At 40.7% G+C, this 21768-nt stretch overlaps 1 protein-coding gene across 1 annotated transcript; it reads right to left on the bottom strand.

Moving 5' to 3' along the window:
- Positions 1–8064: 8064 nt before the first annotated feature.
- On the bottom strand, positions 8065–8759 carry LOC129765755 (uncharacterized). The gene is made up of 2 exons (XM_055766179.1): positions 8309–8759; positions 8065–8237 (listed from the first exon to the last, which is right to left on the bottom strand). Exons 1-2 carry the CDS (start codon positions 8757–8759, stop codon positions 8065–8067), a joined length of 624 nt encoding a protein of 207 aa, XP_055622154.1.
- Positions 8760–21768: the final 13009 nt, after the last annotated feature.

Below are 21768 nucleotides of genomic sequence, written 5' to 3' on the forward strand. Positions count from 1 at the left end.
ATTTTTGTATGTATTGATTAAATTATTGATTAAACTAGTAAATGAATGAAAAACATTACGAATTCAATAGCAAACAAATCCCAATTTAGGTCAATTCATGCATTATGGTAGTGCTTATCGCAGCAAATAGTTATCAACATTTTGCCTAAACATCAAACGGTATGTGTAGAAGTTGTACCCGCTTTTGTAGACCGTGTTAGCGAAACGAATTTCGGAGTGTAAAAATGCATAGGAGTATAAAAGTACTGACAACATCTGCAATGCCGATTTTCCCAACTTATTGGTTTCAGAATCTGTGTTGGGAAAACACATTTCGGTTTGCAAAAATGCAAGCAAGTACAAAAGTACTTGCAGCTTGCATCTCATTTGCAATGCCAATTTCCCACGCTTCATGGTTTTGAAATCCGTGTTAGGGATACATTTCGATTTGCAAAAGCGCAAACGAGTGCAAAAGTACCCGCTGATTGCATCTTATTTGCAATGCCAGTTTCCCCAAGCTTCATGGTTTTGAAGTCTGTGTTAGGGAAACAATCCGATTTGCAAAAGCGCAAACGAGTACAAAAGTATTCGTTGATTGCATCTAATTTGCAATGTCAGTTTCCCCAGGCTTCATGGTTTTGAAGTCTGTGTTAGGGAAACATCCATCCATTCCAGCGATCGTGCCTCTATCGTTGCGCAATCATAACTGAGTGGGTTTCCGAGCGACACTCGCTTATATACCGATTGGTGTGAGTTCAATAGCCTGTTTTGAAAACAATTTTAAGGCTATTGAAATAAGTTTTTGGATAAAAAAAATAACAAGCATAGAACGCGTAGACAATTTATCTTTCGAATGAAGTGTATATCATACCATTTCGTTCAGTTGTTTTGGAGCTATTAACGCTCAAAATCTCGTTCTCCGGCGTAACGCTTTCGTTTTCAAAACTTTGAACTTACACCCCTGTATAGAAATGAAAGACGTAATCCTACGTCAAAAGTTTTGCTAATGGCAAGCAAAACCAAATCATATACAAAATTCCAGAACGACACTTAATTTCTTGATGAGCCAACGATGGCCTAGCTTCATGGTGACTTGGCGTCAGTTCGATGCAATGATTTGCGATGCCAAGGACATCAGCGAGTGAGAAATTTGGTCGCATCCACAGCTCAAGATGGAACGAAGACATGTGATGACGCAAAACAAAGCAGAACGAGCGATGTTCGTTGCTTCGAGTATAGAACGAGACTTAAAATTTTCCTCACCCGAGATCCACAAATGTATACCCCAGCAAATACTCCTTTCGTAACGTGCAACCAATGTGGCTACAAAGACCCTCCAAAAATTTTGTTTTGACAATCGTGAAAAATGTCCAATTTAAACGCTTATTGCTCAGTCATTTCATGATGGATTGATGAGATTTTTGCGTCAGACGTTTTCGGCACTTTAAAACAATTTTTTTACATTGAATAAATTAATACATCATGTAACTAACTATCGAGCAATTGAAAAATCTCAACCCCTATCCAAATGAAAATGCCCAATTCTGATTGTTCAAAATTGACGACACAAGCAGCGACTCATATACTTACAATTATTGCTCAGTCATTTCTTTTTCACGCCTGATTCGATTCTTTCGTTCACCGACAAGCCAAATATTTGCATCGCGAACAAGTGGGAGGCGCCTATTTCGCACATACCAACTTGATAAAGGGTGTGTCACATCAAATTGCATCACGGAAAAAACGCTGTAGAAATTTAATTTTTAGGAATTATATCTTCAGCTTTCGCTTATAATCAGATAAGAGTGTATAGATCACGTTGGCCATGCTTCACTGACATTTTTTCTTAATTTGGAAAAATATCGTCGAACGAAAAAGAGCGTCGTGAATTAATCCTGTGCACTCATTTCGAGAATCCGGAGTTGTCACATCGGGACATCGGTAAGATGCTGGGAATCGTCCAATCCAGGGTCAGCTGAGTACTAAAACGATTCTTCGAGAACCTAACCATCGACCGGAAGGTGAAGAACGGCAAAAATGGATGCTCCGTCAGTGAAACAGATCACAAGCGCGTAGTTAAGCAGTTTAGACGTGATCCGAGAATTTCGGTCCGGGATGTCGCCAATAAGCTGAATTTGTCAAGTTCATTCGTCCAGCGGACCAAGCAGCGGGAGGGCCTGCGTACATACAAGGTTCAGAAGGCTCCTAACCGCGACGAAAGGCAAAACATGGTGGGGAAGACGCGAGCCCGGAAGCTGTACACCGAAATGCTGACGAAGCCGCATTGCCTGGTAATGGACGACGAAACCTACGTCAAAGCGGACTTTCGTCAGCTGCCGGGCCTGTTGTTCTTCTCCGCATAGGACAAATTCAGCGTTCCGGAGGAGATTCGCAAGCAGAAACTATCCAAGTTTGCCAAAAAGTACATGGTGTGGCAAGCGATCTGCTCTTGCGGAAAGCGGAGCGCCCCCTTCGTGATGACCGGCACGGTAAACGGGCAGGTTTACCTTAAGGAGTGCCTACAGAAGCGCTTACTACCACTATTGAAGCAGCACGAGGGCTCGACCATCTTCTGGCCGGATCTCGCTTCGTGCCACTATTCAAAGGACGTGTTGGAGTGGTACGAAGCCAACGGGGTCACCTTCGTGCCAAAGGAAATGAACCCGCCCAACGCGCCGGAGCTTCGCCCAATAGAGAAATATTGGGCGATTATGAAGCAGGCCCTTCGGAAGAACCCAAAAGTTGTCAAATCGGAGGCGGACCTCAAGAGAAAATGGATTTCTGTTCAAAAAAAAACTACAACCTGACGTTGTACAGAACCTTATGGACGGGGTAAAGAGGAAGGTGCGAGCATACGGGCTTGGGCTATGAATAAAAAGAAAATGCCAAAAGTTGTTTAATAGTTTTTAGTTTACTGTCTATAAATTTCAAAAGGATCGGTCTACTGGCCGAATTTCTACAGCGTTTTTTCCGTGATGCAATTTGATGTGACACACCCTTTATAAAAGAAAGCAGCATTCGTGGATTTCTCATTCTCGTTTGACGCTAAGATCGGCATGGTGTGCTTTGCTGGTACTTTTCATATCAACCAACACGACTAGATGCGGCAAGGGAGGCAAAGGACATGTGTATGCATATACAGTAGGGTGCCAATGAAAATGCTCATCTTGAATTTCAAAATGTTACCCTATACAAAATGTTCACTACCTCGAAAAAACACCCTATGCAGAATTTCAGCTCAATCGGACTTAGGGAAGAGTGGCGCAAAGCGGTCAAAGTTTGAAAATCGAAAAATCGCCCAAGGGAAGATTAAAGGAAATCGGGGTTTTCTAAAAAAAAAATTTGATGGCAAATGTCTTAAAATTGTATGAAACGTCGAGATCTGGTGTCGTTACGCAATTGTTTTTGTCAAAAATCGGCACTCTGGGACTTATTTTTTTTCGGCATACGATACGAAAAGTATGATTTTGGGTGCCAATGAAAATAGTTATCTCGATTTTTTTTTTAAACTTGCTACGAAATGTTGATTTACACGATTGTATACCCTATGCGAAATATTAGCACATTCGGACTTCAATTACTGATGTCATAGACGTTAAAATTTGAGTTTTTTTTTGAAAAACGAAAAATCACCGAAAATCGAGGTTTAAAAAAAAATAATGCCAAATGTCTTAAAATTGCATTACTCGTCGAGATTTACAGTTATCTCGATTTTTTTTTTGTTAAAAAATTGTTTTTTGGCACTTGGTCGTTTTTCCGCCTGAAAAATCGATTTTCGACAATAAAAATTTGTTTTAAGATAACTGTAAATCTCGAGGTGTCATGCAATTTTTTGGCATAATTTTTTTTTTCAAACCCGGATGATTTTTCGGTTTTCAAAAAACTAACTAACAAATTTTAACGTTTGCGACACTAGTAAATGAAGTCTGAATGAGCTTAATATTTTTCATAGGGTATATTATCGTGTAAATCAACATTTCGTAGCAAGTTTCGAATGAAAATTCGAGATAACTATTTTGATTGGCACCCAAAATCATACTTTTCGTTTCGTATGCTGAAAAGTCCCAGTCCCAGTCCCAGAGTGCCGATTTTTGACAAAACAAAATTTCGAAACGACACTAGATCTCTCGACGTTTCACACAATTTTAAAACATTTGGCATCAATTTTGTTTTTTTTCGAAAACCTCGATTTCCTCTATTTAGTCGTATTTGGACCTTGAAAATCAATTTAAAAACTTGATCATAGGGAAAAAATGTGCTTATCGGCCAAATTTCGTGGGAGGTTTGTCACGAGAAACGTCAATGAGAAAATTATGGAAAGTGACTCGAAACATGAGAAATCGCTCTTCAACAAATGAAAGCGAAGAATATTCACATCGATGGATTTTTAAGGAAGGTTTGTCCTGATTCCGCTCCTGTGCAAAAGATTGTTCGAGATAGGTGCGATCTTGATTCCGAGTTTTCGATGGTAGAATTTTGTCTTGCTCTCCTTTCTTGTAACAATTCTGCTCCAGGATCGGATCAAATTAAGTTCAACTTTTTGAAAAACCTCCCTGATGTGACGAAACATCGCTTGTTGAATTTATTCAATCGGTTTCTGGAGCATAATATTGTTCCAGATGATTGGAGACAAGTACGAATTATAGCTATTCAAAAACCCGGAAAACCCGCCTCCGACTTCAATTCGTACCGCCCAATAGCAATGCTGTCTTGTATACGGAAATAGTTGGAGAAAATGATCTTGTTTCGCCTTGATCGATGGATTGAAACGAATGGCCTCCTCTCAGATACACAATATGGGTTCCGCAGGGGCAAGGAGACGAATGATTGTCTTGCGTTGCTTTCTTCAGAAATTCAAATGGCTTACGCCGAAAAAAAAAACAAATAGCTTCAGTATTCTTGGACATAAAGGGGGCTTTTGATTCAGTTTCAATAGAGGTTTTGTCAGACTCTATTGAATAATATGTTATATAACATGCTTTGTGAGAAACATTTGAACTTTTCTCACGGAGATTCGGCTGTAAGTCGGTTCTCTTACATGGGACTCCCCCAGAGCTCATGTTTAAGCCCCCTTTTGTACAACTTCTATGTAAGCGACATCGACAATTGCCTTACACAAAATTGCAGCCCAAGATAACTTGCAGATGATGGAGTGGTGTCTGTCGTAGGATCAAACGAATCCGACCTGCAAGGACCCTTACAAGATACTTTGAACAATTTTTCAACCTGGGCCATTGGGCTAGGGATCGAATTCTCCACGGAGAAAACAGAGATGGTGGTTTTTTCTAGGAAGCATAGACCAGCAAAACCAAAGCTTCAACTTTTGGGTAAACCGATCACTCATGCTATGTCATTCAAGTATCTTGGGGTCTGGTTCGACTCCAAATGTACTTGGGGGGCCCATATTAGGTATCTGAGTAAAAAATGCCAACAAAGAATAAACTTTCTCCGTACGATTACCGGCACCTGGTGGGGAGCCCATCCCGAAGATCATATAATGTTGTATCGAACAACTATTCTCTCAGTGATGGAGTATGACAGTTTCTGTTTTCAACCAGCTGCCAAAACACACCTCATTAAACTCGAGCGAATTCAGTATCTCTTCAGTATTCCGGGTAATGACAGGGCTGACTCATTAGCAAAGGTAGGTGCAATTGAAGACGGCATTTATCAGCGTCAAATCGCCTTCAATTAATTTTATTCTTTAGTCCGTAAAAATACTACCGCTAACTGGCAACGAAAGTGGAACGAAGATGAATTAGGCCGGTGGCTTCACTCGATTACCCCTAAGGTTAGCCTCAAACCATGGTTCAAAAGTCTGGACTTGAGTCGGGACTTTATTCGCACCTTCTCCCGATTCATGTCCAATCACTTGTCGTATCTTGTCGCCAGATCGAATTTAGAAAACTCCCTTCGGGCTAGAGGAAGGCAGCCCAATGTGTCGGTGAGAGATGTGTTGGCTCGGTTAGACATTGATTACATGTCCCATATATATATGTTTTCCTTAAAGCTATCGATGTTCGTGTGTGATTATTCATATATCCTTATACCCTAGTTTTCTTCCTTTGTGAGTAATTGGTCCCCTTGCTATAAACAGGAGAATAAGTAAGAGTAAGAAATGTAAAAATAATAAGAAATGTAAGAGAATAAGAAATGTAAATTCACAATAGATGTACGAATAGATTTAAGAATTGAGTGTGTGTGATTATCAACATTGTAATAATTTCCTTATATCCCATCCTTTTCCTGAGAAAATATGTCACCCTTCTAATCTCGAGTCCACCGCGAGTAATCGGGTTTCCACATTACTAACCATAAATTTAAGAAAATCTATCTATATATATAAGAATGGAGTGATGTCTGTCTGTCTTCCTGTCTTTCTGATTATTATGAACTCGGAAATTACTGAACCGATCGACATGAAAATAGGTATGTAGGGTTTTTTGGGGTTGGGGAAGGTTCTTATGATAGTTAGAGGCCCATCCCCCTCTCTAGGGGGGGGGGGGGGCTGCCATGCAAATAAAACACAAATTTCTGCACTACTCGGAAATTAATCAAGCAAACGAAACCAAAGTTGGCATGTGAAGATTTTAAGGTGAAATGAATGTTTATATGGTAGTTAGACACAAATGAAACTTACAAATGAAACATAAATTTCTGCATTACTCGGGAATCAATGAAGCAAATGAAACCAAAGTTGGCATGTGAAGGTTTTAGGATGCATAAAATGTTTCTATGGTGGTTAGACACTCCTCCCCCTTTCAAAGGGGGGGGGGGCGGTAGGTTCTGCCAAACTAATGAAGCATAAAGCATATGCTGTCTATTAAGTGGGACCAGCTGGGTGTGGTGTACTATGTGCTGCTGAAACCGATTGAAACCATTACGGGGGATTTCTACCGACGACAATTGATGCGTTTGAGCCGTGCACTGAAGGAAAAACGGCCACAATACGCAAATACACGATAAAGATATTTAGCAGCACGACAGCGCTCGGCCGCATGTCGCGAAACCGGTCAAAACATACTAGGAAACGCTAGATGGGAGGTCCAGACATTGCTCCGTCCGATTAATACCTTTTTCGATCGATGCAATATGACCTGGTTGACCAGCACTTCTCCAATTTTGATGAAGTCAAAAATTGGATCGATTTGTGGTTAGCCGACAAACCGATCGATTATTCCCGCAAAGGGATCAGTGAATTGCCAGAAAGATGAGGAAAAGTTGTAACTAGCGATGGGCAATACTTAGAATATTAAATTTGTAACCATTTGTGCAGAATGAAGTATTAATTTGTGAAAAACGACCCGACTATATGTACAGATGCGCTTTGAAAACGCTCTAATTATTATTAGCATAATTATACATGCCATCATTTCGCTGTGTCGTTCCATTGTTGGGAATACAAATAATGATTATGTGCCACGGATGGTCGAACTGAAATCATTGATTCAATGGTTGATTCTATCGTGTGTAACAGTAAGATGATAATTGCTGGCGTGTAACAGCTTTCAACGTATAATTGACTCATAAGGAACGAACAGGTTTGATTACTTTCAGTACTACTCGTTTCAGAGCTAACATTCGTTGGAGTATAATGACGAAATTAGTAAATTACAATTATTACTGGACGCGGTGACACTGGGCGGTATTATGTACCGACATTTCGATGAACAGAGGGTGTGTTGATATAATTCGAAGAAATAGAACTATAATTATGTTTCCATTGTCCCGAAGGGTAGAATGTAGAACGAATCCATGAATCACCTCACCCATTCCTGGACACAATTCAATGTCGACTCATGTAGTGCCCATATCCACAAACCCTCAATGTCGTGTGGCTATTATTAGTCTGCAATTTGAATTCGCGTACACTCATATTTCCCATGTCATATGTCTTTGAAATACGCGCAGAAAATCGATACCGATTACACATATGAATCCACGATGAGCTTCCGACCTCTCGGATCAACTAGTGCTTTGCAAACCTTGAATGAATGGAAAATCGATCCTTCGATTTCGCACCATACAGTACATTCACAGTTACTACTACTCTTAGAATCAATGTCATCGATGGGGGGAGGGTACTTACACTGTGATATGATAAACAATACACTTGTAGCCGGCGGGGCGCTCCAAGAAATTGTACACCTGGCCCTGGAAGGTCGCCCGTCCAGCATGTCGCCGCTGGGCTCTCACGTAGCTTCGAGTGGCTTCGCCCCATTCCTGTGGGCCACCGCGATCCACTGATAGTTGCAGACCTGGACGGTACGAGAAAAGGAAAAAAAAGGTAAGCAACACTTTTCTTCAAATAAAACCCAAACACACTCACCAATTGCGTTGAGTGGTGTCTGCTCACCGGAGGCTGCCAGAGCTGCCGCCGTCGCCGATTTATGCTTGAAGTTTTTCTCCCGGCGATTGGTCGCATTCGGGAGCAATCCCCCAGCGGTCATCTCGACAATTGTCACCGCCGGTGACATCAGCTTGTTGCTGTAGCTCCCGTCCCCGTAGCCCATACCGAGCTCATCGAAACGCTGCTGTTGATGGCTTCCGGTGGCCAACGGTCCCGGATTGGCCCCATTATAGGCACTGCCACTGATGACCTGAATGGCCGATCCGGATCCGCCGTATCGCTCGTTTAGCAAATTGTCCGACTCGTCCAGCGACATCAGCTCGGTCATTTCGCCGCCCTCGCTTATGAACGATTGCGACTGCGAGTGGGAGGCCAGGTAGCTCAGCCGCGGGGACCGGTTGACGTTATGATGATGATGATGTTTTGCCATTTTGTTGGTCATTTGATGGGAGCGGAAAATAAAAAAAAAACCTCAACAGTAGCAAGAGGGAGTTTTTGCGAGCTGGCGTGATATCTATCCTTCAAATCGTGAGTTTTATGTGCCCTGACCAAACCAGATGGTCCCCACAGAGCTTCCTTCCGATGGTGGTGTTGTTGGTTTCGTGCCGAGGGATGTTTTGCTCGAATCGAAAGTCACTGCTGCCATTGTGTCATCTGCCCTGCGGTCAGTCTCTTCCTCCAACCGAATCGGCAGATTGCTGTTTGAAGAATGAACTCGGTTGTGCGAGGCGAACAATTTCTGGCAGTTAATTTGCAACCTGAAAGTAATGAAGATTGATGGTGACAATTAATGGGGGAATTTTTCACAATTAATATTCATATCTGAACGGTTTGACGAAAACGGTGACGAAAAGACACATTTCAACATATTTCGGCAGCATGTTTCCAACATCAATATTATTGATTTAACAGTTCGTCTGAAAAGTTCATAAGGTAACACAGTAAACCATTTTTTTGCAAAATTAAATTTTATTATTCAACATAATTGCCTTTGAGGGCAATACAGCGATCAGGGGCTGTCCACATACCTCGTGGATAGAAAAAGCACGATTTTATACTCCCCCTCCCCCTCCGTGGACAAGCGTGGACATTTTCATATCCCTCCCTCTGTTGCCCACGTGGACATTTTTCCTTATTTTATTAGAATAATTTAGGAAATGACATGATTGCGCATAAAAGAAACTTTAATTCTATTTAAGTTTATTTTGTTTCAAATTTTACGAGCTGTACCCTGCCGCGCTTTGCTGTGGCACATTGAGTTTTTTTGACAGAGAAATTAGTAGCAAAACAAAGCATGTGTTTCATATGAGTTTAATTTTGAAATACTTGTAATACAGGTCGGACTCGATTATCCGGAGACTCGATTATCCGGAATTTTAGACTCGATTATCCGGAGTATTTTATTTTGGATTTTCGGAAATTTTGAATAATTTGTATAATAATCCTATATTGAATAGCTAATATGGGTATCAAAAGAAAGGACTTGATTAGTAGAATCCAGTTATTTATGATAAATGCAAATCCAAGACGGCGACCCCTAAAAAATGGTGGATTGCATATTTTCTCAGAACTCCATCAATATAGGTATCAAATAAAAGGGCTTGACTGGTAGAACACAGTTATTTATGAAAAATGCTAATCCAAGATGGCGGCCACTACAAAATGGCGGATTTCATATTTTCTCAGAACCCAATCAATATGGGTATCAATTGAAAGGGCTTGACTAGTAGAATACAGTTATTTATGAAAAATGTTAATCTAAGATGGTGGCCACTACAAAATGGCGGATTACCTATTTTCTCAGAATCCCATCTATATGGGTATCAAATGAAAAGGCTTGCCTAGTAGAACACAGTTATTTATGAAAATGCCCAAAAATGTATCAAAAGAAAGTTCTCGACTAGCAGAACATAGCATTTAATGAAAAATCCAATTTCAAGATGGCCGCAGTCCCCAAAAAACTAATTACTTTTTGAATGGTTTCATTCAGCTTGACCTGTTTCTATGTATGTTTGAATGTTTGTTGGGTTGTCCAACATTAATGGAAAATTGACCCCGTTCCTGTTGAATGATTGATCTGAAATTTGGAACATACTTTCAATTCTACTGTCATTAAAAAGCTGCGTATTCCATGATCTTGAAAAATTCAATTTGGCCACCACAAAAAAAAAAGACGGGTGAGTAATGTCGGGGACATAACCGGAGTGACGTAGGACTATACAAAGGGGACAGCTTTTGCTAAATATATATTTGAAATATATTGTTTTATTTTCTTCTCCTACGTGAATACCTACCTATCTACCTGAAAAAATTGATTACTTTACTGTTTACTTTTTATGAACATGTTGGGGGTTCTGAAAAGAACCTTTGGTGTTGTGTTTTTGCGTTTTTTTATAAACTTGATTCTTGATTTTATTCTAAAGGCTTTGTACTTATTAAATGTTCAACGCCGGGCATCTTTCGGCGTATGTACATATCGTACAATCAAAATGATGGCTGTGATAGGGAATGCATAGGTGGTCATCGGCTCATTCACTATCATATATTCCACTATTGAGCACATTACCGTACCTTAAACTGTGGTTTCGGAGACGAATGAATTGTAAGATTTGTAGTCTCCGCAAACAAAAGAAAAAAAAAGAAAAAGAACTGAGGTTTTGGAGACGATCTGTTGAGAAATAAACGAGCTATAAGCGTTCTGAAAAACCAACAGTAAATACAGGGACGGATTAAAGTCCTTTAAAATAAGAACAGAGCAGCAGGAAATACATAGCTCATCATGTTGCTCCTTAGTTATTTTTCTATACAATGCAGATGTAACGTCAGTCAGTTTTCAACTAAAGTTATCAACCAAAGAAAGCAGTTCTAGCTACCGAGAAAATTCGTTAATGCCATCCTGCATACAATGTGTTGTAATTTGAAGCCACTTTCAATACGGAAACCATGCAAGGGTTTATGAAAACTGAATGATCAATTTAAAAGACCCCAACAACCAATAAGTTCAAGAACAAGCATAAACAAAATAAATCTCTGTTCTGTAGGCGGGTTTTCTTATTGTCGTGAGCAGCTTCGCAAGCCAACTCGAGCACTCCTGCGGCCGAAATTCTATAACCGCTATTAGGTATACTGGTGCTCCGGCACCAATCCGTTGATGCGATGTGATGTGAAACGATGCCATGCAACCACACTGATTTACGGTTTGAAAGAGAATGTAATATTTTTCAGCGGATCCGCGCGTTTTGTACTTTAGCGGTACACGCTCACAGGATAGAGACAAATCGGCAGACTCAGCCAGAGGGGCGAGTCCAACGAGACGAACGAATGAGCGTTAAAAGGCAGCGGTGGCAAAAAAATACATTCAGCTAGAGGCGAATGAACTGCAAAGTTTAAAGCCTCTTAAAAACAAAGAAAGAAGAAGAACAAACATGAAGGCACCGAAGACTAGTGGAATAGTGGAAAAGCCGCCAAAAAGATCGGCACGGCGCAGAAGAATATCTCGGAAACCGACAGGAAGAAAGAGAAGGAATCATATGCTATCTACATCATAAGGTGCTGAAGCAGGTTCATTCCGACACCGGTTTCTCATCGAAGGCAATGAGCGTCATGAGCTTCGTCAATACATCTTTGAGCGTATCGCAGCGGAAGCCTCGCGTCTGATCCACTACAATAAGCGGTCAACCATTACGGCGTGGGAAATTCAGATTACAACAGCAACAGACTGCCCGGTGAACTTGCATGCGGTTTCCGAAGGTACCAAAGCGGTGACGAAGTATACCAGCTCCAAGTAAAGAGCGTTTTCCGACTGCTGATCCGGAAGCAAACCCTAAAAAGGGTCCTTTTCAGGACCACAAAATCATCTTTAATCTAAAGAGTTTATTGTTTTGTTATCACTCGATATCCCCATCTTGTTCGGCTAAACCTTCCTGTATAGCGATTGTGTTTGCCACTCGCCACAGCTTTCACAGTTGGAAAATTTCTTCCCATCCAGATTGTGACATGTTGTACAGTAAATTACACTTAATGCGACGTGCCGAAGCACCACTCAGTGTCGCATTGGAGGCGATTTTAACCTGTAATTGATCATTTGCGATGACAGTGGTACAGTGTCGACTTGCGTAGTTAAGCAGTTTAGACGTGATCCGAGAAGTTCGGTCCGGGATGTCGCCAATAAGCTGAATTTGTCAAGTTCATTCGTCCATCGGACCAAGCAGCGGGAGGGCCTGCGTACATACAAGATTCACAAGGCTTCTATCCGCGACGAAAGGCAGAACATGGTGGGGAAGACGCGAGCCCGGAAGCTGTACACCGAAATGCTGAGGAAGCCGCATTGCCTGGTAATGGACGACGGAACCTACGTCAAAGCGGACTTTCGTCAGCTGTCGGGCCTGTTGTTCTTCTCCGCAGAGGACAAATTCAGCGTTCCGGAGGAGATTCGCGAGCAGAAACTATCCAAGTTTGCCAAAAAGTACATGGTGTGGCAAGCGATCTGCTCTTGCGGAAAGCGGAGCGCCCCCTTCGTGATGTCCGGCACGGTAAACGGGTAGGTTTGCCTTAAGGAGTGCCTACAGAAGCGCTTACTACCACTATTGAAGCAGCACGAGGACCCGACCATCTTCTGGCCGGATCTCGCTTCGTGCCACTATTCAAAGGACGTGTTGGAGTGGTACGAAGCCAACGGGGTCACCTTCGTGCCAAAGGAAATGAACCCGTCCAACGCGCCGGAGCTTCGCCCAATAGAGAAATATTGGGCGATTATGAAGCAGGCCCTCCGGAAGAACCCAAAAGTTGTCAAATCGGAGGCGGACTTCAAGAGAAAATGGATTTCTGTTCAAAAAAATTATAGGAGGTTGTGTCCAAGATACGACCGCATTGTTGACGTAGAACTACGCTGTTATTTTATATAAGTCGCTTGTTTATACCTTCGGATATTATTCTATAATGCTGTGAAATTTTAGAAACAACTGCTTAGTAGAATAATGATTTTTGCATTGTAGAATCAGTTGACGATAATTGATTGATGATTCATTCTTGCCCTCGCAAAACAATCGTATGTCGCAATTTATTTCATGTCAATGCATTGAAAATTTACCTCGAAGGCTATTCCGGTGGCCTTTTTCGAAATTGACATAGACTCGGCTACAGTTGATTATATACATGTTGCACCAGCACTATTATTCCATATCCTAATAACTACATCAATATATCTTTGGCACCGCATGTAAACAACAACAATGACAACACTTGCAAGTATCAAATATCATGCTACATGTTATTTAGTATTGTCTCAAAGGAATCGCACCTCTAGATATCGTTCGTATAAACTAAGCATTTCTCATCATTTTGCGCTATTCTCAAAAGAAACGCTTCTGTTTATATTACTGGCCTCGAAAAGAGTTGCATTACTTTCTCATGCTCGAGAGAAGCGCAGGTGGCACCCTTAGTGAAGGAAGTTTTGCTACTGGCAAGCAAAACCTAATCACATACAAAATTCTTGATGACTAAACAAGAGAAATAAACTCTTTTTGTTAATAACAACCTCGAAAACAGTAGCAATGCTTCATTATGATCAATATTAGCGCAAATGCAATCCTAGTTTAAGATTTGCGACAGTTTTGCGACTGGCATGCGAACCCAAATAACTTATAACATTCCAGTAAGACATTCAAGATGCTTGGTATTCCCAAATAATTTTTTGGTGCACAACCTTAACGTCTGCTTCGCCATAACGTCAGTTTAATGCATTGATGCATTCTCAAAGGCACCAACGAAGCCCTTATGAAGACGGAAAATAAACAATGTTAACTGCTTGGAAAAAGACTGAATTATGCCACACTTGTACTCTGCTGTAACACCCATCGATGCGAATTCACTAATGAGTTTGTCAAGAGCGACCGCCTTCACCACCAACGGGGGGAGCTTAATTTTGGTTGCTGCCTGGGCGTTTACATTTTCGACAGACGCGCCGAAATCGCCTACTTCGCTGTTGTTCGGTGCGGTGTTACATTTGCGAAGGCTCGGTTCAGTGCGAGCGCTTTTCACTGCACCAACACCGCGTGCATCATTAGATGACGCTTACCTCGAAATTTTATTGCCCCTGGCAATGCGTTCGTTTTTTGCAGGGCACGAGCCTGCCGTCCTCTTCCTCTTGCTTATCGCACTCTACGCGAAGCGTCCAATTTATGACGCGGAAAGAAGAACACACGATACGAATAACGCGAAAAACGAACAGAAAAATCAAACGACGATTTCCAAGTTGGATTACCGCTGGTGGGGTCCAATCTTAGATCGCAGCGCAGTGAAAGCAAAGTGAACTGGATTACTCACAGGCCGATGCTGAATGAAAGTTTGCCTCAGCGAGATCCACTGTTTATACTCTAGGCAAGTATTCCCCTTCATTCTTCTTCTTTTCCTTTGTTCACGGATACTTTGAATCCTACGATTTCCCCTCCGTTGGTCGTCGATAAGTTGCTCGTTATTGATATCTCTGTTCGGGAAAGCACTCAAATGGACATAACAAATGTATGGGAAAATAGAAACACTTAAAGTTTTCATGAATTTTAACCATTTACTAGCCAGGGGATTCTATTGTATGGCATCTTAAACAAATCTTACGGAATTCCCGATTCGTTTAGTATGTAAATCGCCGAAATCCGTTCACGGCAAAAATAGTTATTAACGTTAACTTTATTTCATAAAAACGTGACCTGTTTTCTGATTCGACACCCTTAATGAAAGACGAAGTTCTACGTCAAAAAAAAGGTTCACGTGGAACTACCTTAGCTTAGCAATCATTCGTTTGTATTGATTAAATTCTTGATTGAATGAAACAGTTTCCAAATTCAATTGAGTTCAATATATTTGCTCTGTGAGTGAAAAAAATGAACAAATGCCGTGTAAAGTCAATTCATTTATTGTGATTGATTGTTCTTCGTTACAAGTAAATTTAATGACGGACCTTTTACGTTTGGTATGATGACTAGAACAAAATATATGTACGGAAGAATTATCAAACGTTTGATGAACCAGCCTAAGGCTGAAAATCTTTCCAATAAAGACAAAAAAAAATTATCAAACGATTATTTTATTTTACATTTCCCTCTGAAGTTTACATCCCAAAAGTGTACATACTTCTCGAATCTCGAATTTGCTTGAAACTGGGAAGTTCATTCGCTTCTAGTGGCTGCACGATTTTCCCAGGTTCCTAAGTTTAGGAGATCATGTTAGGACAGACATATTCCACTCTGCACAAAGGCAAGCGAGGACAAAAGTACTCGCAGTTTGCATTTATTTGCAGAGCCGATTTCCCCAGAAACCTCGGTTTTGAAGTCTGTGTTAGGGAAACACATTTCAATCGGAACAAAAATACCCCCGATTTGTATGAATTCGCAATGCCGATTTCCCCACGCTTCATGGATTTGAAGTCTGTGTTAGGGAAACACATTCCAGTCGGAACAAAAATACCCCCGACTTGCATGAATTTGAAATACCGATTTCTCCAGGCACCTTGGTTTAGAAATCTCTATTAGGGAACACATTTCGGTGGGAACAAAAGCTTCCCCTACTTTCGTGTGTTCTTTTTCTTCTTTTTGGCTTTAAGAGGGTTTAAACTTTTCAGTTCACTCGCCTCTAGGCTCTTTCGTGTGCTTGCAATGCCGATTTCGCTGCTTGGTTTTAAAGTCTGTGTCAGGGAACATTTTTCGATGAGAACAAAAGTCCCCCTACTTTCATGTATTTGCAATGCCGATTTCCCCAAGGCTGCTTGGTTTTGATGGTTGTGTTAGGGAAACCGTAAATCGGGCCAATCAAAACGATACAGTTAGGGCGTTTAGATAACGCCTAATATTTTACAGTTATTCAATTGTTTATCTAATGAAAAACAACATTTTGTTAGTTGCGATAGATGCGTAGAAATATTTCCTATCAAGTGATGCAAACATCTCTCCTATCCAGTACGAAATGTTCGAGCTATAAGCATTCGAAATCTTTCATTTTTTCCTGCATGTTCTGTGTTTAGGTTTTCATTTTACCCTCCATATATTCCGGTTAGACGTAGTCCCACGTCAAAACTACAACCTGACGTTGTACAGTACCTTATAGACGGGGTAAAGAGGAAGGTGCGAGCATACGGGCTTGGGCTCGAAGTATGAATAAAAAGAAAATGCCAAAAGTTGTTTAATAGTTTTTATTTTACTGTCTAAAATTTTCAAAAGGATCGGTCTACTGGGCGAATTTCTACAGCGTTTTTTCCGTGATGCAATTTGATGTGACACACCCTTTATTCTAACATGTACAAATATTTGTTTGACTAGAAAATACAGGTATGCCAATATCTGTATCTTCTCAGATAGCCAAGCAGCTCTTAATGCAGTAAAAGCATACACATGCCAGTCAAAGCTAGTTTGGGAATGTATTTTATCCTTAAAACAACTAGCTGCTACTAACGAAGTTAACCTATACTGGGTGCCTGGTCACTGCGGTATAGAAGGTAATGGGTCTGAGCCAATTATCATGCATGAAATCGGAGCACAAAACCTGGGAAATATCAATGATTGAAGCCAACTGGAGGGCTCTATCAACACCAAGACAATCCAATTTATTCATTACACCTTGTAACAGAATAACACGCAACCTACTCAGCTTGAATAAGGCAGATTTGAGTACATTAACCGGTCTATTGACCGGACACTGTCCGAGCAGGTATCACCTTAAAAAAGTCGGAAAACTGGCAGATGATAACTGTCGTTTCTGCAATTTCGAAGCTGAGACTTCGGAACATTTACTGTGTCAATGCAGTACACTAATTCAGCGAAGACTGCGAATTCTTGGAAAGGGCATTCTTATGCCTAACGAGATTTGGTCTGCTGAACCAAAACAGATAAGGAACTTCATAAAGGAAGTCATACCTTTGTGGGGGGATATGCAAAGTCCTGGTGCAACTATCACTTATTCCTTGAGTGATGGAACGAACTGACACTGCATACATAGCAAACTGGAGTGCACTACAATAGATCAAACTAATGGTCGCAGTGGTACAATGCTCCTACAGAAAAAGAAGCTTTATTTTGTAGCCATAATGAAAGACGTAGTCCTACGTCAAAAATCAACTAATCAGAGCGGTGCTGTTTAGAAGGCGATAATATAAATTAAGATGATAAAAAACAAACATTTTCTTTAAAAACGCAAACTCTCGGTGAATATTTGACAAAAAAAAATTACTAAATGGTTATTTTTTTTCGTCGCAAAACAATCTTCCAACTTGCAGTGGTACACGCGTATGCGACATTGAATACAATCCAGGCATGATATTAAAAAATAATACAAAACTCACAAAAGGGAGATATTAATTTTAGAAAATCAATAAATTGTCAAAACATTAAATTGCAGTTTTTAAGAAGAATAACACAAAAAACTCATTCTACATGCAATACCTACAAGCCACTAAATCTTCTTATGTTTGAACTTCTGAAACATTACTCAATTTTACATACACGATAATGTGATTTAGTGGCAATCTCGCGTAGAATTGCTCTTAAAGTGCTTTAAAAGCTGTCCTTCCGCTCAAAGCACATAGCTTCGGACATGTCATTGGAAACAATTTGGCTTTTGTTGAGCACACAATTGATGCTTTATATTCTGCTTGCACAGCTGAAAATGTGTCCTGCCCTCCCAGAGACAATTTCATTGCATTGTGTTGAGCGAACGCTAATGATCTCGCCGGGAGGCGACAGATACTTAATGCAGAAGATATACCTTCGTAGCAATTAACAATCAACTAATGCAAAAACGGCTGAATGCCCCCGAGAAAACTTGTTTAACTAATGACATTCAGAATGTATTCAAAAGGCAATAAAAGTTTGCAAAATGTAGTTGAAGGCAAGCAGAGCAAAAGAACTGAATTAATTAGCGAAGTGCAAATTCGAAATGAAACAAAATAGAATTCTCAGTTGCTCACGCTGCAGTTGATTTGATAAAGAGACACAAATCATTTCGAGCAAGCGAAACTCCGAACAGAAATCCGACAGCCGCTGTCAATCAGCCAATCAATCAATCGCTAACTGTAACTTAATCTTACCCCTGCGCTACTCTCAAGCAAACCACGAAGCAAACAAATGGCTTTAATTTATTTATTTGTTGGTGTTATTTTTTCGTGAGTCACGAACCAATTCCGCTTTTCTCCACAAAACAAAAAAAAACAAATAAACCACACACATAAATTACAAACCCTCTTCATCTTTCCGGCATTGGACATGTCCGAGAACCATCGACGCTCAACGCACACGAATGATAATTGCTGTCCGCGCGTGAGGTCCATTTGTCATCTCTAAGAACCCCACCGGAAATGAAAACGATTTCCTCTCTCTAATCCTGGAAGCTAATGAAAAGTATATGCCCGACGCGCAGCACACCGAAATAAGATCGGCGCGGCACGGAACCATCCGTACCAATTACGGTCCGCACTCTTATTTATTACGCCAGCTTAAATTTCTCACTACGAGAGTGGAATTATGAACCGCTCCAATTAAGATTCGTTCATAAACAATTCCCAACAGGCACTGGTACTGATGGGACTGAGGCGTTGCACACGCCATCTGGCGCTCTACCAGTGGAAATGCTGGGAAAACGCGCGCGCTCGCGGTTCGAAAAGCATTCATTTACAAACAATGAGGTTTTTCACAGCCGGAAATCGATCAATCGAGTGGCGCGATTGGAAGGGAAGACCAGTTGCTGCAACCGGTGGCAGAATTTGGGTGACCCGAGAAGAGAGTTTCTTCTCAGGTCACTCAGAAATTTCTCCCGGACAATGAGTGCTCTCTGCAAAGGGTATGCATTAACGGATTGAGTGGCTTGCTGTTGTTAAGGGAAAACGTGAGATTCTCGATGAATCTCTGAGTTCGTCATCCCGATGAAGGAAAACCCTGCTGTTGCTGACGAAAATCGACCAAGAGCGGAAAACACCTGTAACCATGGTTTGTATCATTGCTGGAAGTTCAGTTTGTTGCGGTGAGATGGCAGCATCCGAACAATTTTGATAAGCCCTTTAATTACTCTCTTTTTTGCCCTAAAAGAATGTTCAATGAAAATAACTGCCGAGGTTATTTATAGATTCAAAATTCGCTTTCCTGCTTCATATTCTTTTTTCCACAATCTTGTCCTGTTTCCAGCTGATAACACAAATTAGCTCCAGTTCCGACCATCATCAAATGACACGAAACTGTCGCGCTGCTTACGTCAGCAGTTACATCGCTACCGGCGGCGGCGGTTATTATGCTTTGTGATGGATACGAGATAAGCAAAGTGAGTCATAAAGCGGCACTTTTCCGACGCTGCCGCCGCCGACCCTCATAAAATGCAACGTATTCGTAACTCTGATTCGTTCGACATAACTCGACAGCCACAAAACGGCGGGTGGAATGGTAATTATTGAAATCGCATAAAAGATATGAGTACACGGGCTATCACGAAGGCATTCAGTGAATCCCATTCCGGGGCTTATCGCTTTCGGGGCTCTGGTGTGTATCTTCATAGTTTTATGTGTTGAATTGTATAACCTTTGAATTGAGGTTTACTTCCCATTTTTATCGTATCCTGCATGAATGACTCGTAACAGACTTTCCGTGCCATTGAGTTCATTGTTAATTAGATGTTTGATCTTCCGGAGGGTAGCGTTACAACAAAGATCGAATCCTGGTCGAATCACATCAACCCAAACTAGGAAGTGGTCGGCGACGTCCAACTATTTTTAATCACTTTGGTTGGTTGAGTATTTAATACTGATATATTAACGAAATCGTCGTTTAACCGAATTCCGAAAAATCTGATTTATCAAATAACTTGATATTAAATAAGGTTGATTCAATAAAACAGAGGCGAGCAAAAAACTTTCATGGTAAAATGGAAAATTAACGGAATTCTAACAGAAGAGAAAGACTTTGTCGTTCCATTTATAGAGATCTGAATAAGCACAACTAATATAATTCTGATTTTCTTTCCGGCTGCTCCTTAATATTAAGAGCACGAGCTTTGAAACGTTTTGTCGAAAAACTAGTTGTTCATTTTACCATAAAAAAAACTAAATCGTAAATGTCTTGAAAGTATTAAGGAAGTTTGAAATAAAAATATTGAACAGTTTCATTCTTTCGACATGGACTGCTTTTTCGCGTTTAATTGTTTCGTTCCAATTATTGAAGCAGGGAATGTTCCTTCTGCCATACAAATGAAACACAAATTTCTGCATTACTCGAGAATTAATCAAGCAAATGAAACCAAATTAGGCATATGGAGGTTTTAGGGTGCAATAAATGTTTTTACGGTGGTTAGACACTCCACTCCATTCGATTCCATTTGCTTGATTAGTTCTCGAGACATTCAGCGCGCACGTTTCCACTTAAGAAACGTTTCTTGCCCCCAAAAACCTTTACATGCCAGATTTGGTTCCATTCGCTTGAATAGTTTTCGAGTGATGCAGAAATATGTGTTTCATTTGTATGGCAGTCCCCTCTTAGAGAGGGGGAGGAGGGTCTAACCACCGTAAAAACATTTATTGCACCCTAAAACCTCCATATGCCAAATTTGGTTTCATTTTCTCAATTATTTCTCAAGTAATGTAGAAATTTGTGTTTCATTTGTGTTCATTTCATGTTTCCCTGGTTTCCCTGAGAAGCCTGGGAGAATCGTCATTTCAGATACTAGAGGTGAATGAACTTTCGCGTTTCGAGAACTACGTAAACATGAAATGTGCAATAATTTCAGAGAGAAATGTAAAATACAATGATCGTTTGAACATTTTTCCGTATAAATATTTTGGTAGTCCTAGGCATCATATCAAACGTAAAAGGACTTTATCAAATTTATTTGTAACGAAGAACATAATCTATTACAACAATTTCGTTGCATTCTAAAATAATATTCGAAGTGGTAAGCAAATGGATTGCATAGTATAATTGCGTAGATCTACGTCGAAAACATGAGGTCGTGTCCTAGATACAACTCCTTAATTTATTTTTTTTGACGTAGGACTCCTTTTTGGTTTTTATAAAGAAAGACAAGTACCCGCGTAAAAAAAACCAGTGCAATATCACATCTCTCCCTCAGTTCACATTTTTCTATTATATTCCCTCAGAGCATATTACGGTAATTAGTGCTTGCAACGGAGCTTAGCTCTGATGAAGGAAATTAGCTCACCGGGTAGCTCATCGGGCGGTACAACGGGACGGGGTTTCACGGGCAGCGATTCGTGAAGTGATTTCCCTGTCTACTTAGCTCTGGACGGTCCAACAGTGGTACTGCAGAAGCATCAGCAGAAGAGTGTACAAATTACTAGGGAATCTTCTAGCAACAGCAGATGACCTCATTCGTGAGAAAAACCGAACTATAGCTACCAGTAACCAACGATATTGCAGGAAAAAACTACGGGTTTTCGGAAGCGAGCAACACTCAGT

This window comes from Toxorhynchites rutilus, chromosome 2 (genome assembly GCF_029784135.1).
Source record: "Toxorhynchites rutilus septentrionalis strain SRP chromosome 2, ASM2978413v1, whole genome shotgun sequence".
NCBI lineage: Eukaryota > Metazoa > Arthropoda > Insecta > Diptera > Culicidae > Toxorhynchites > Toxorhynchites rutilus.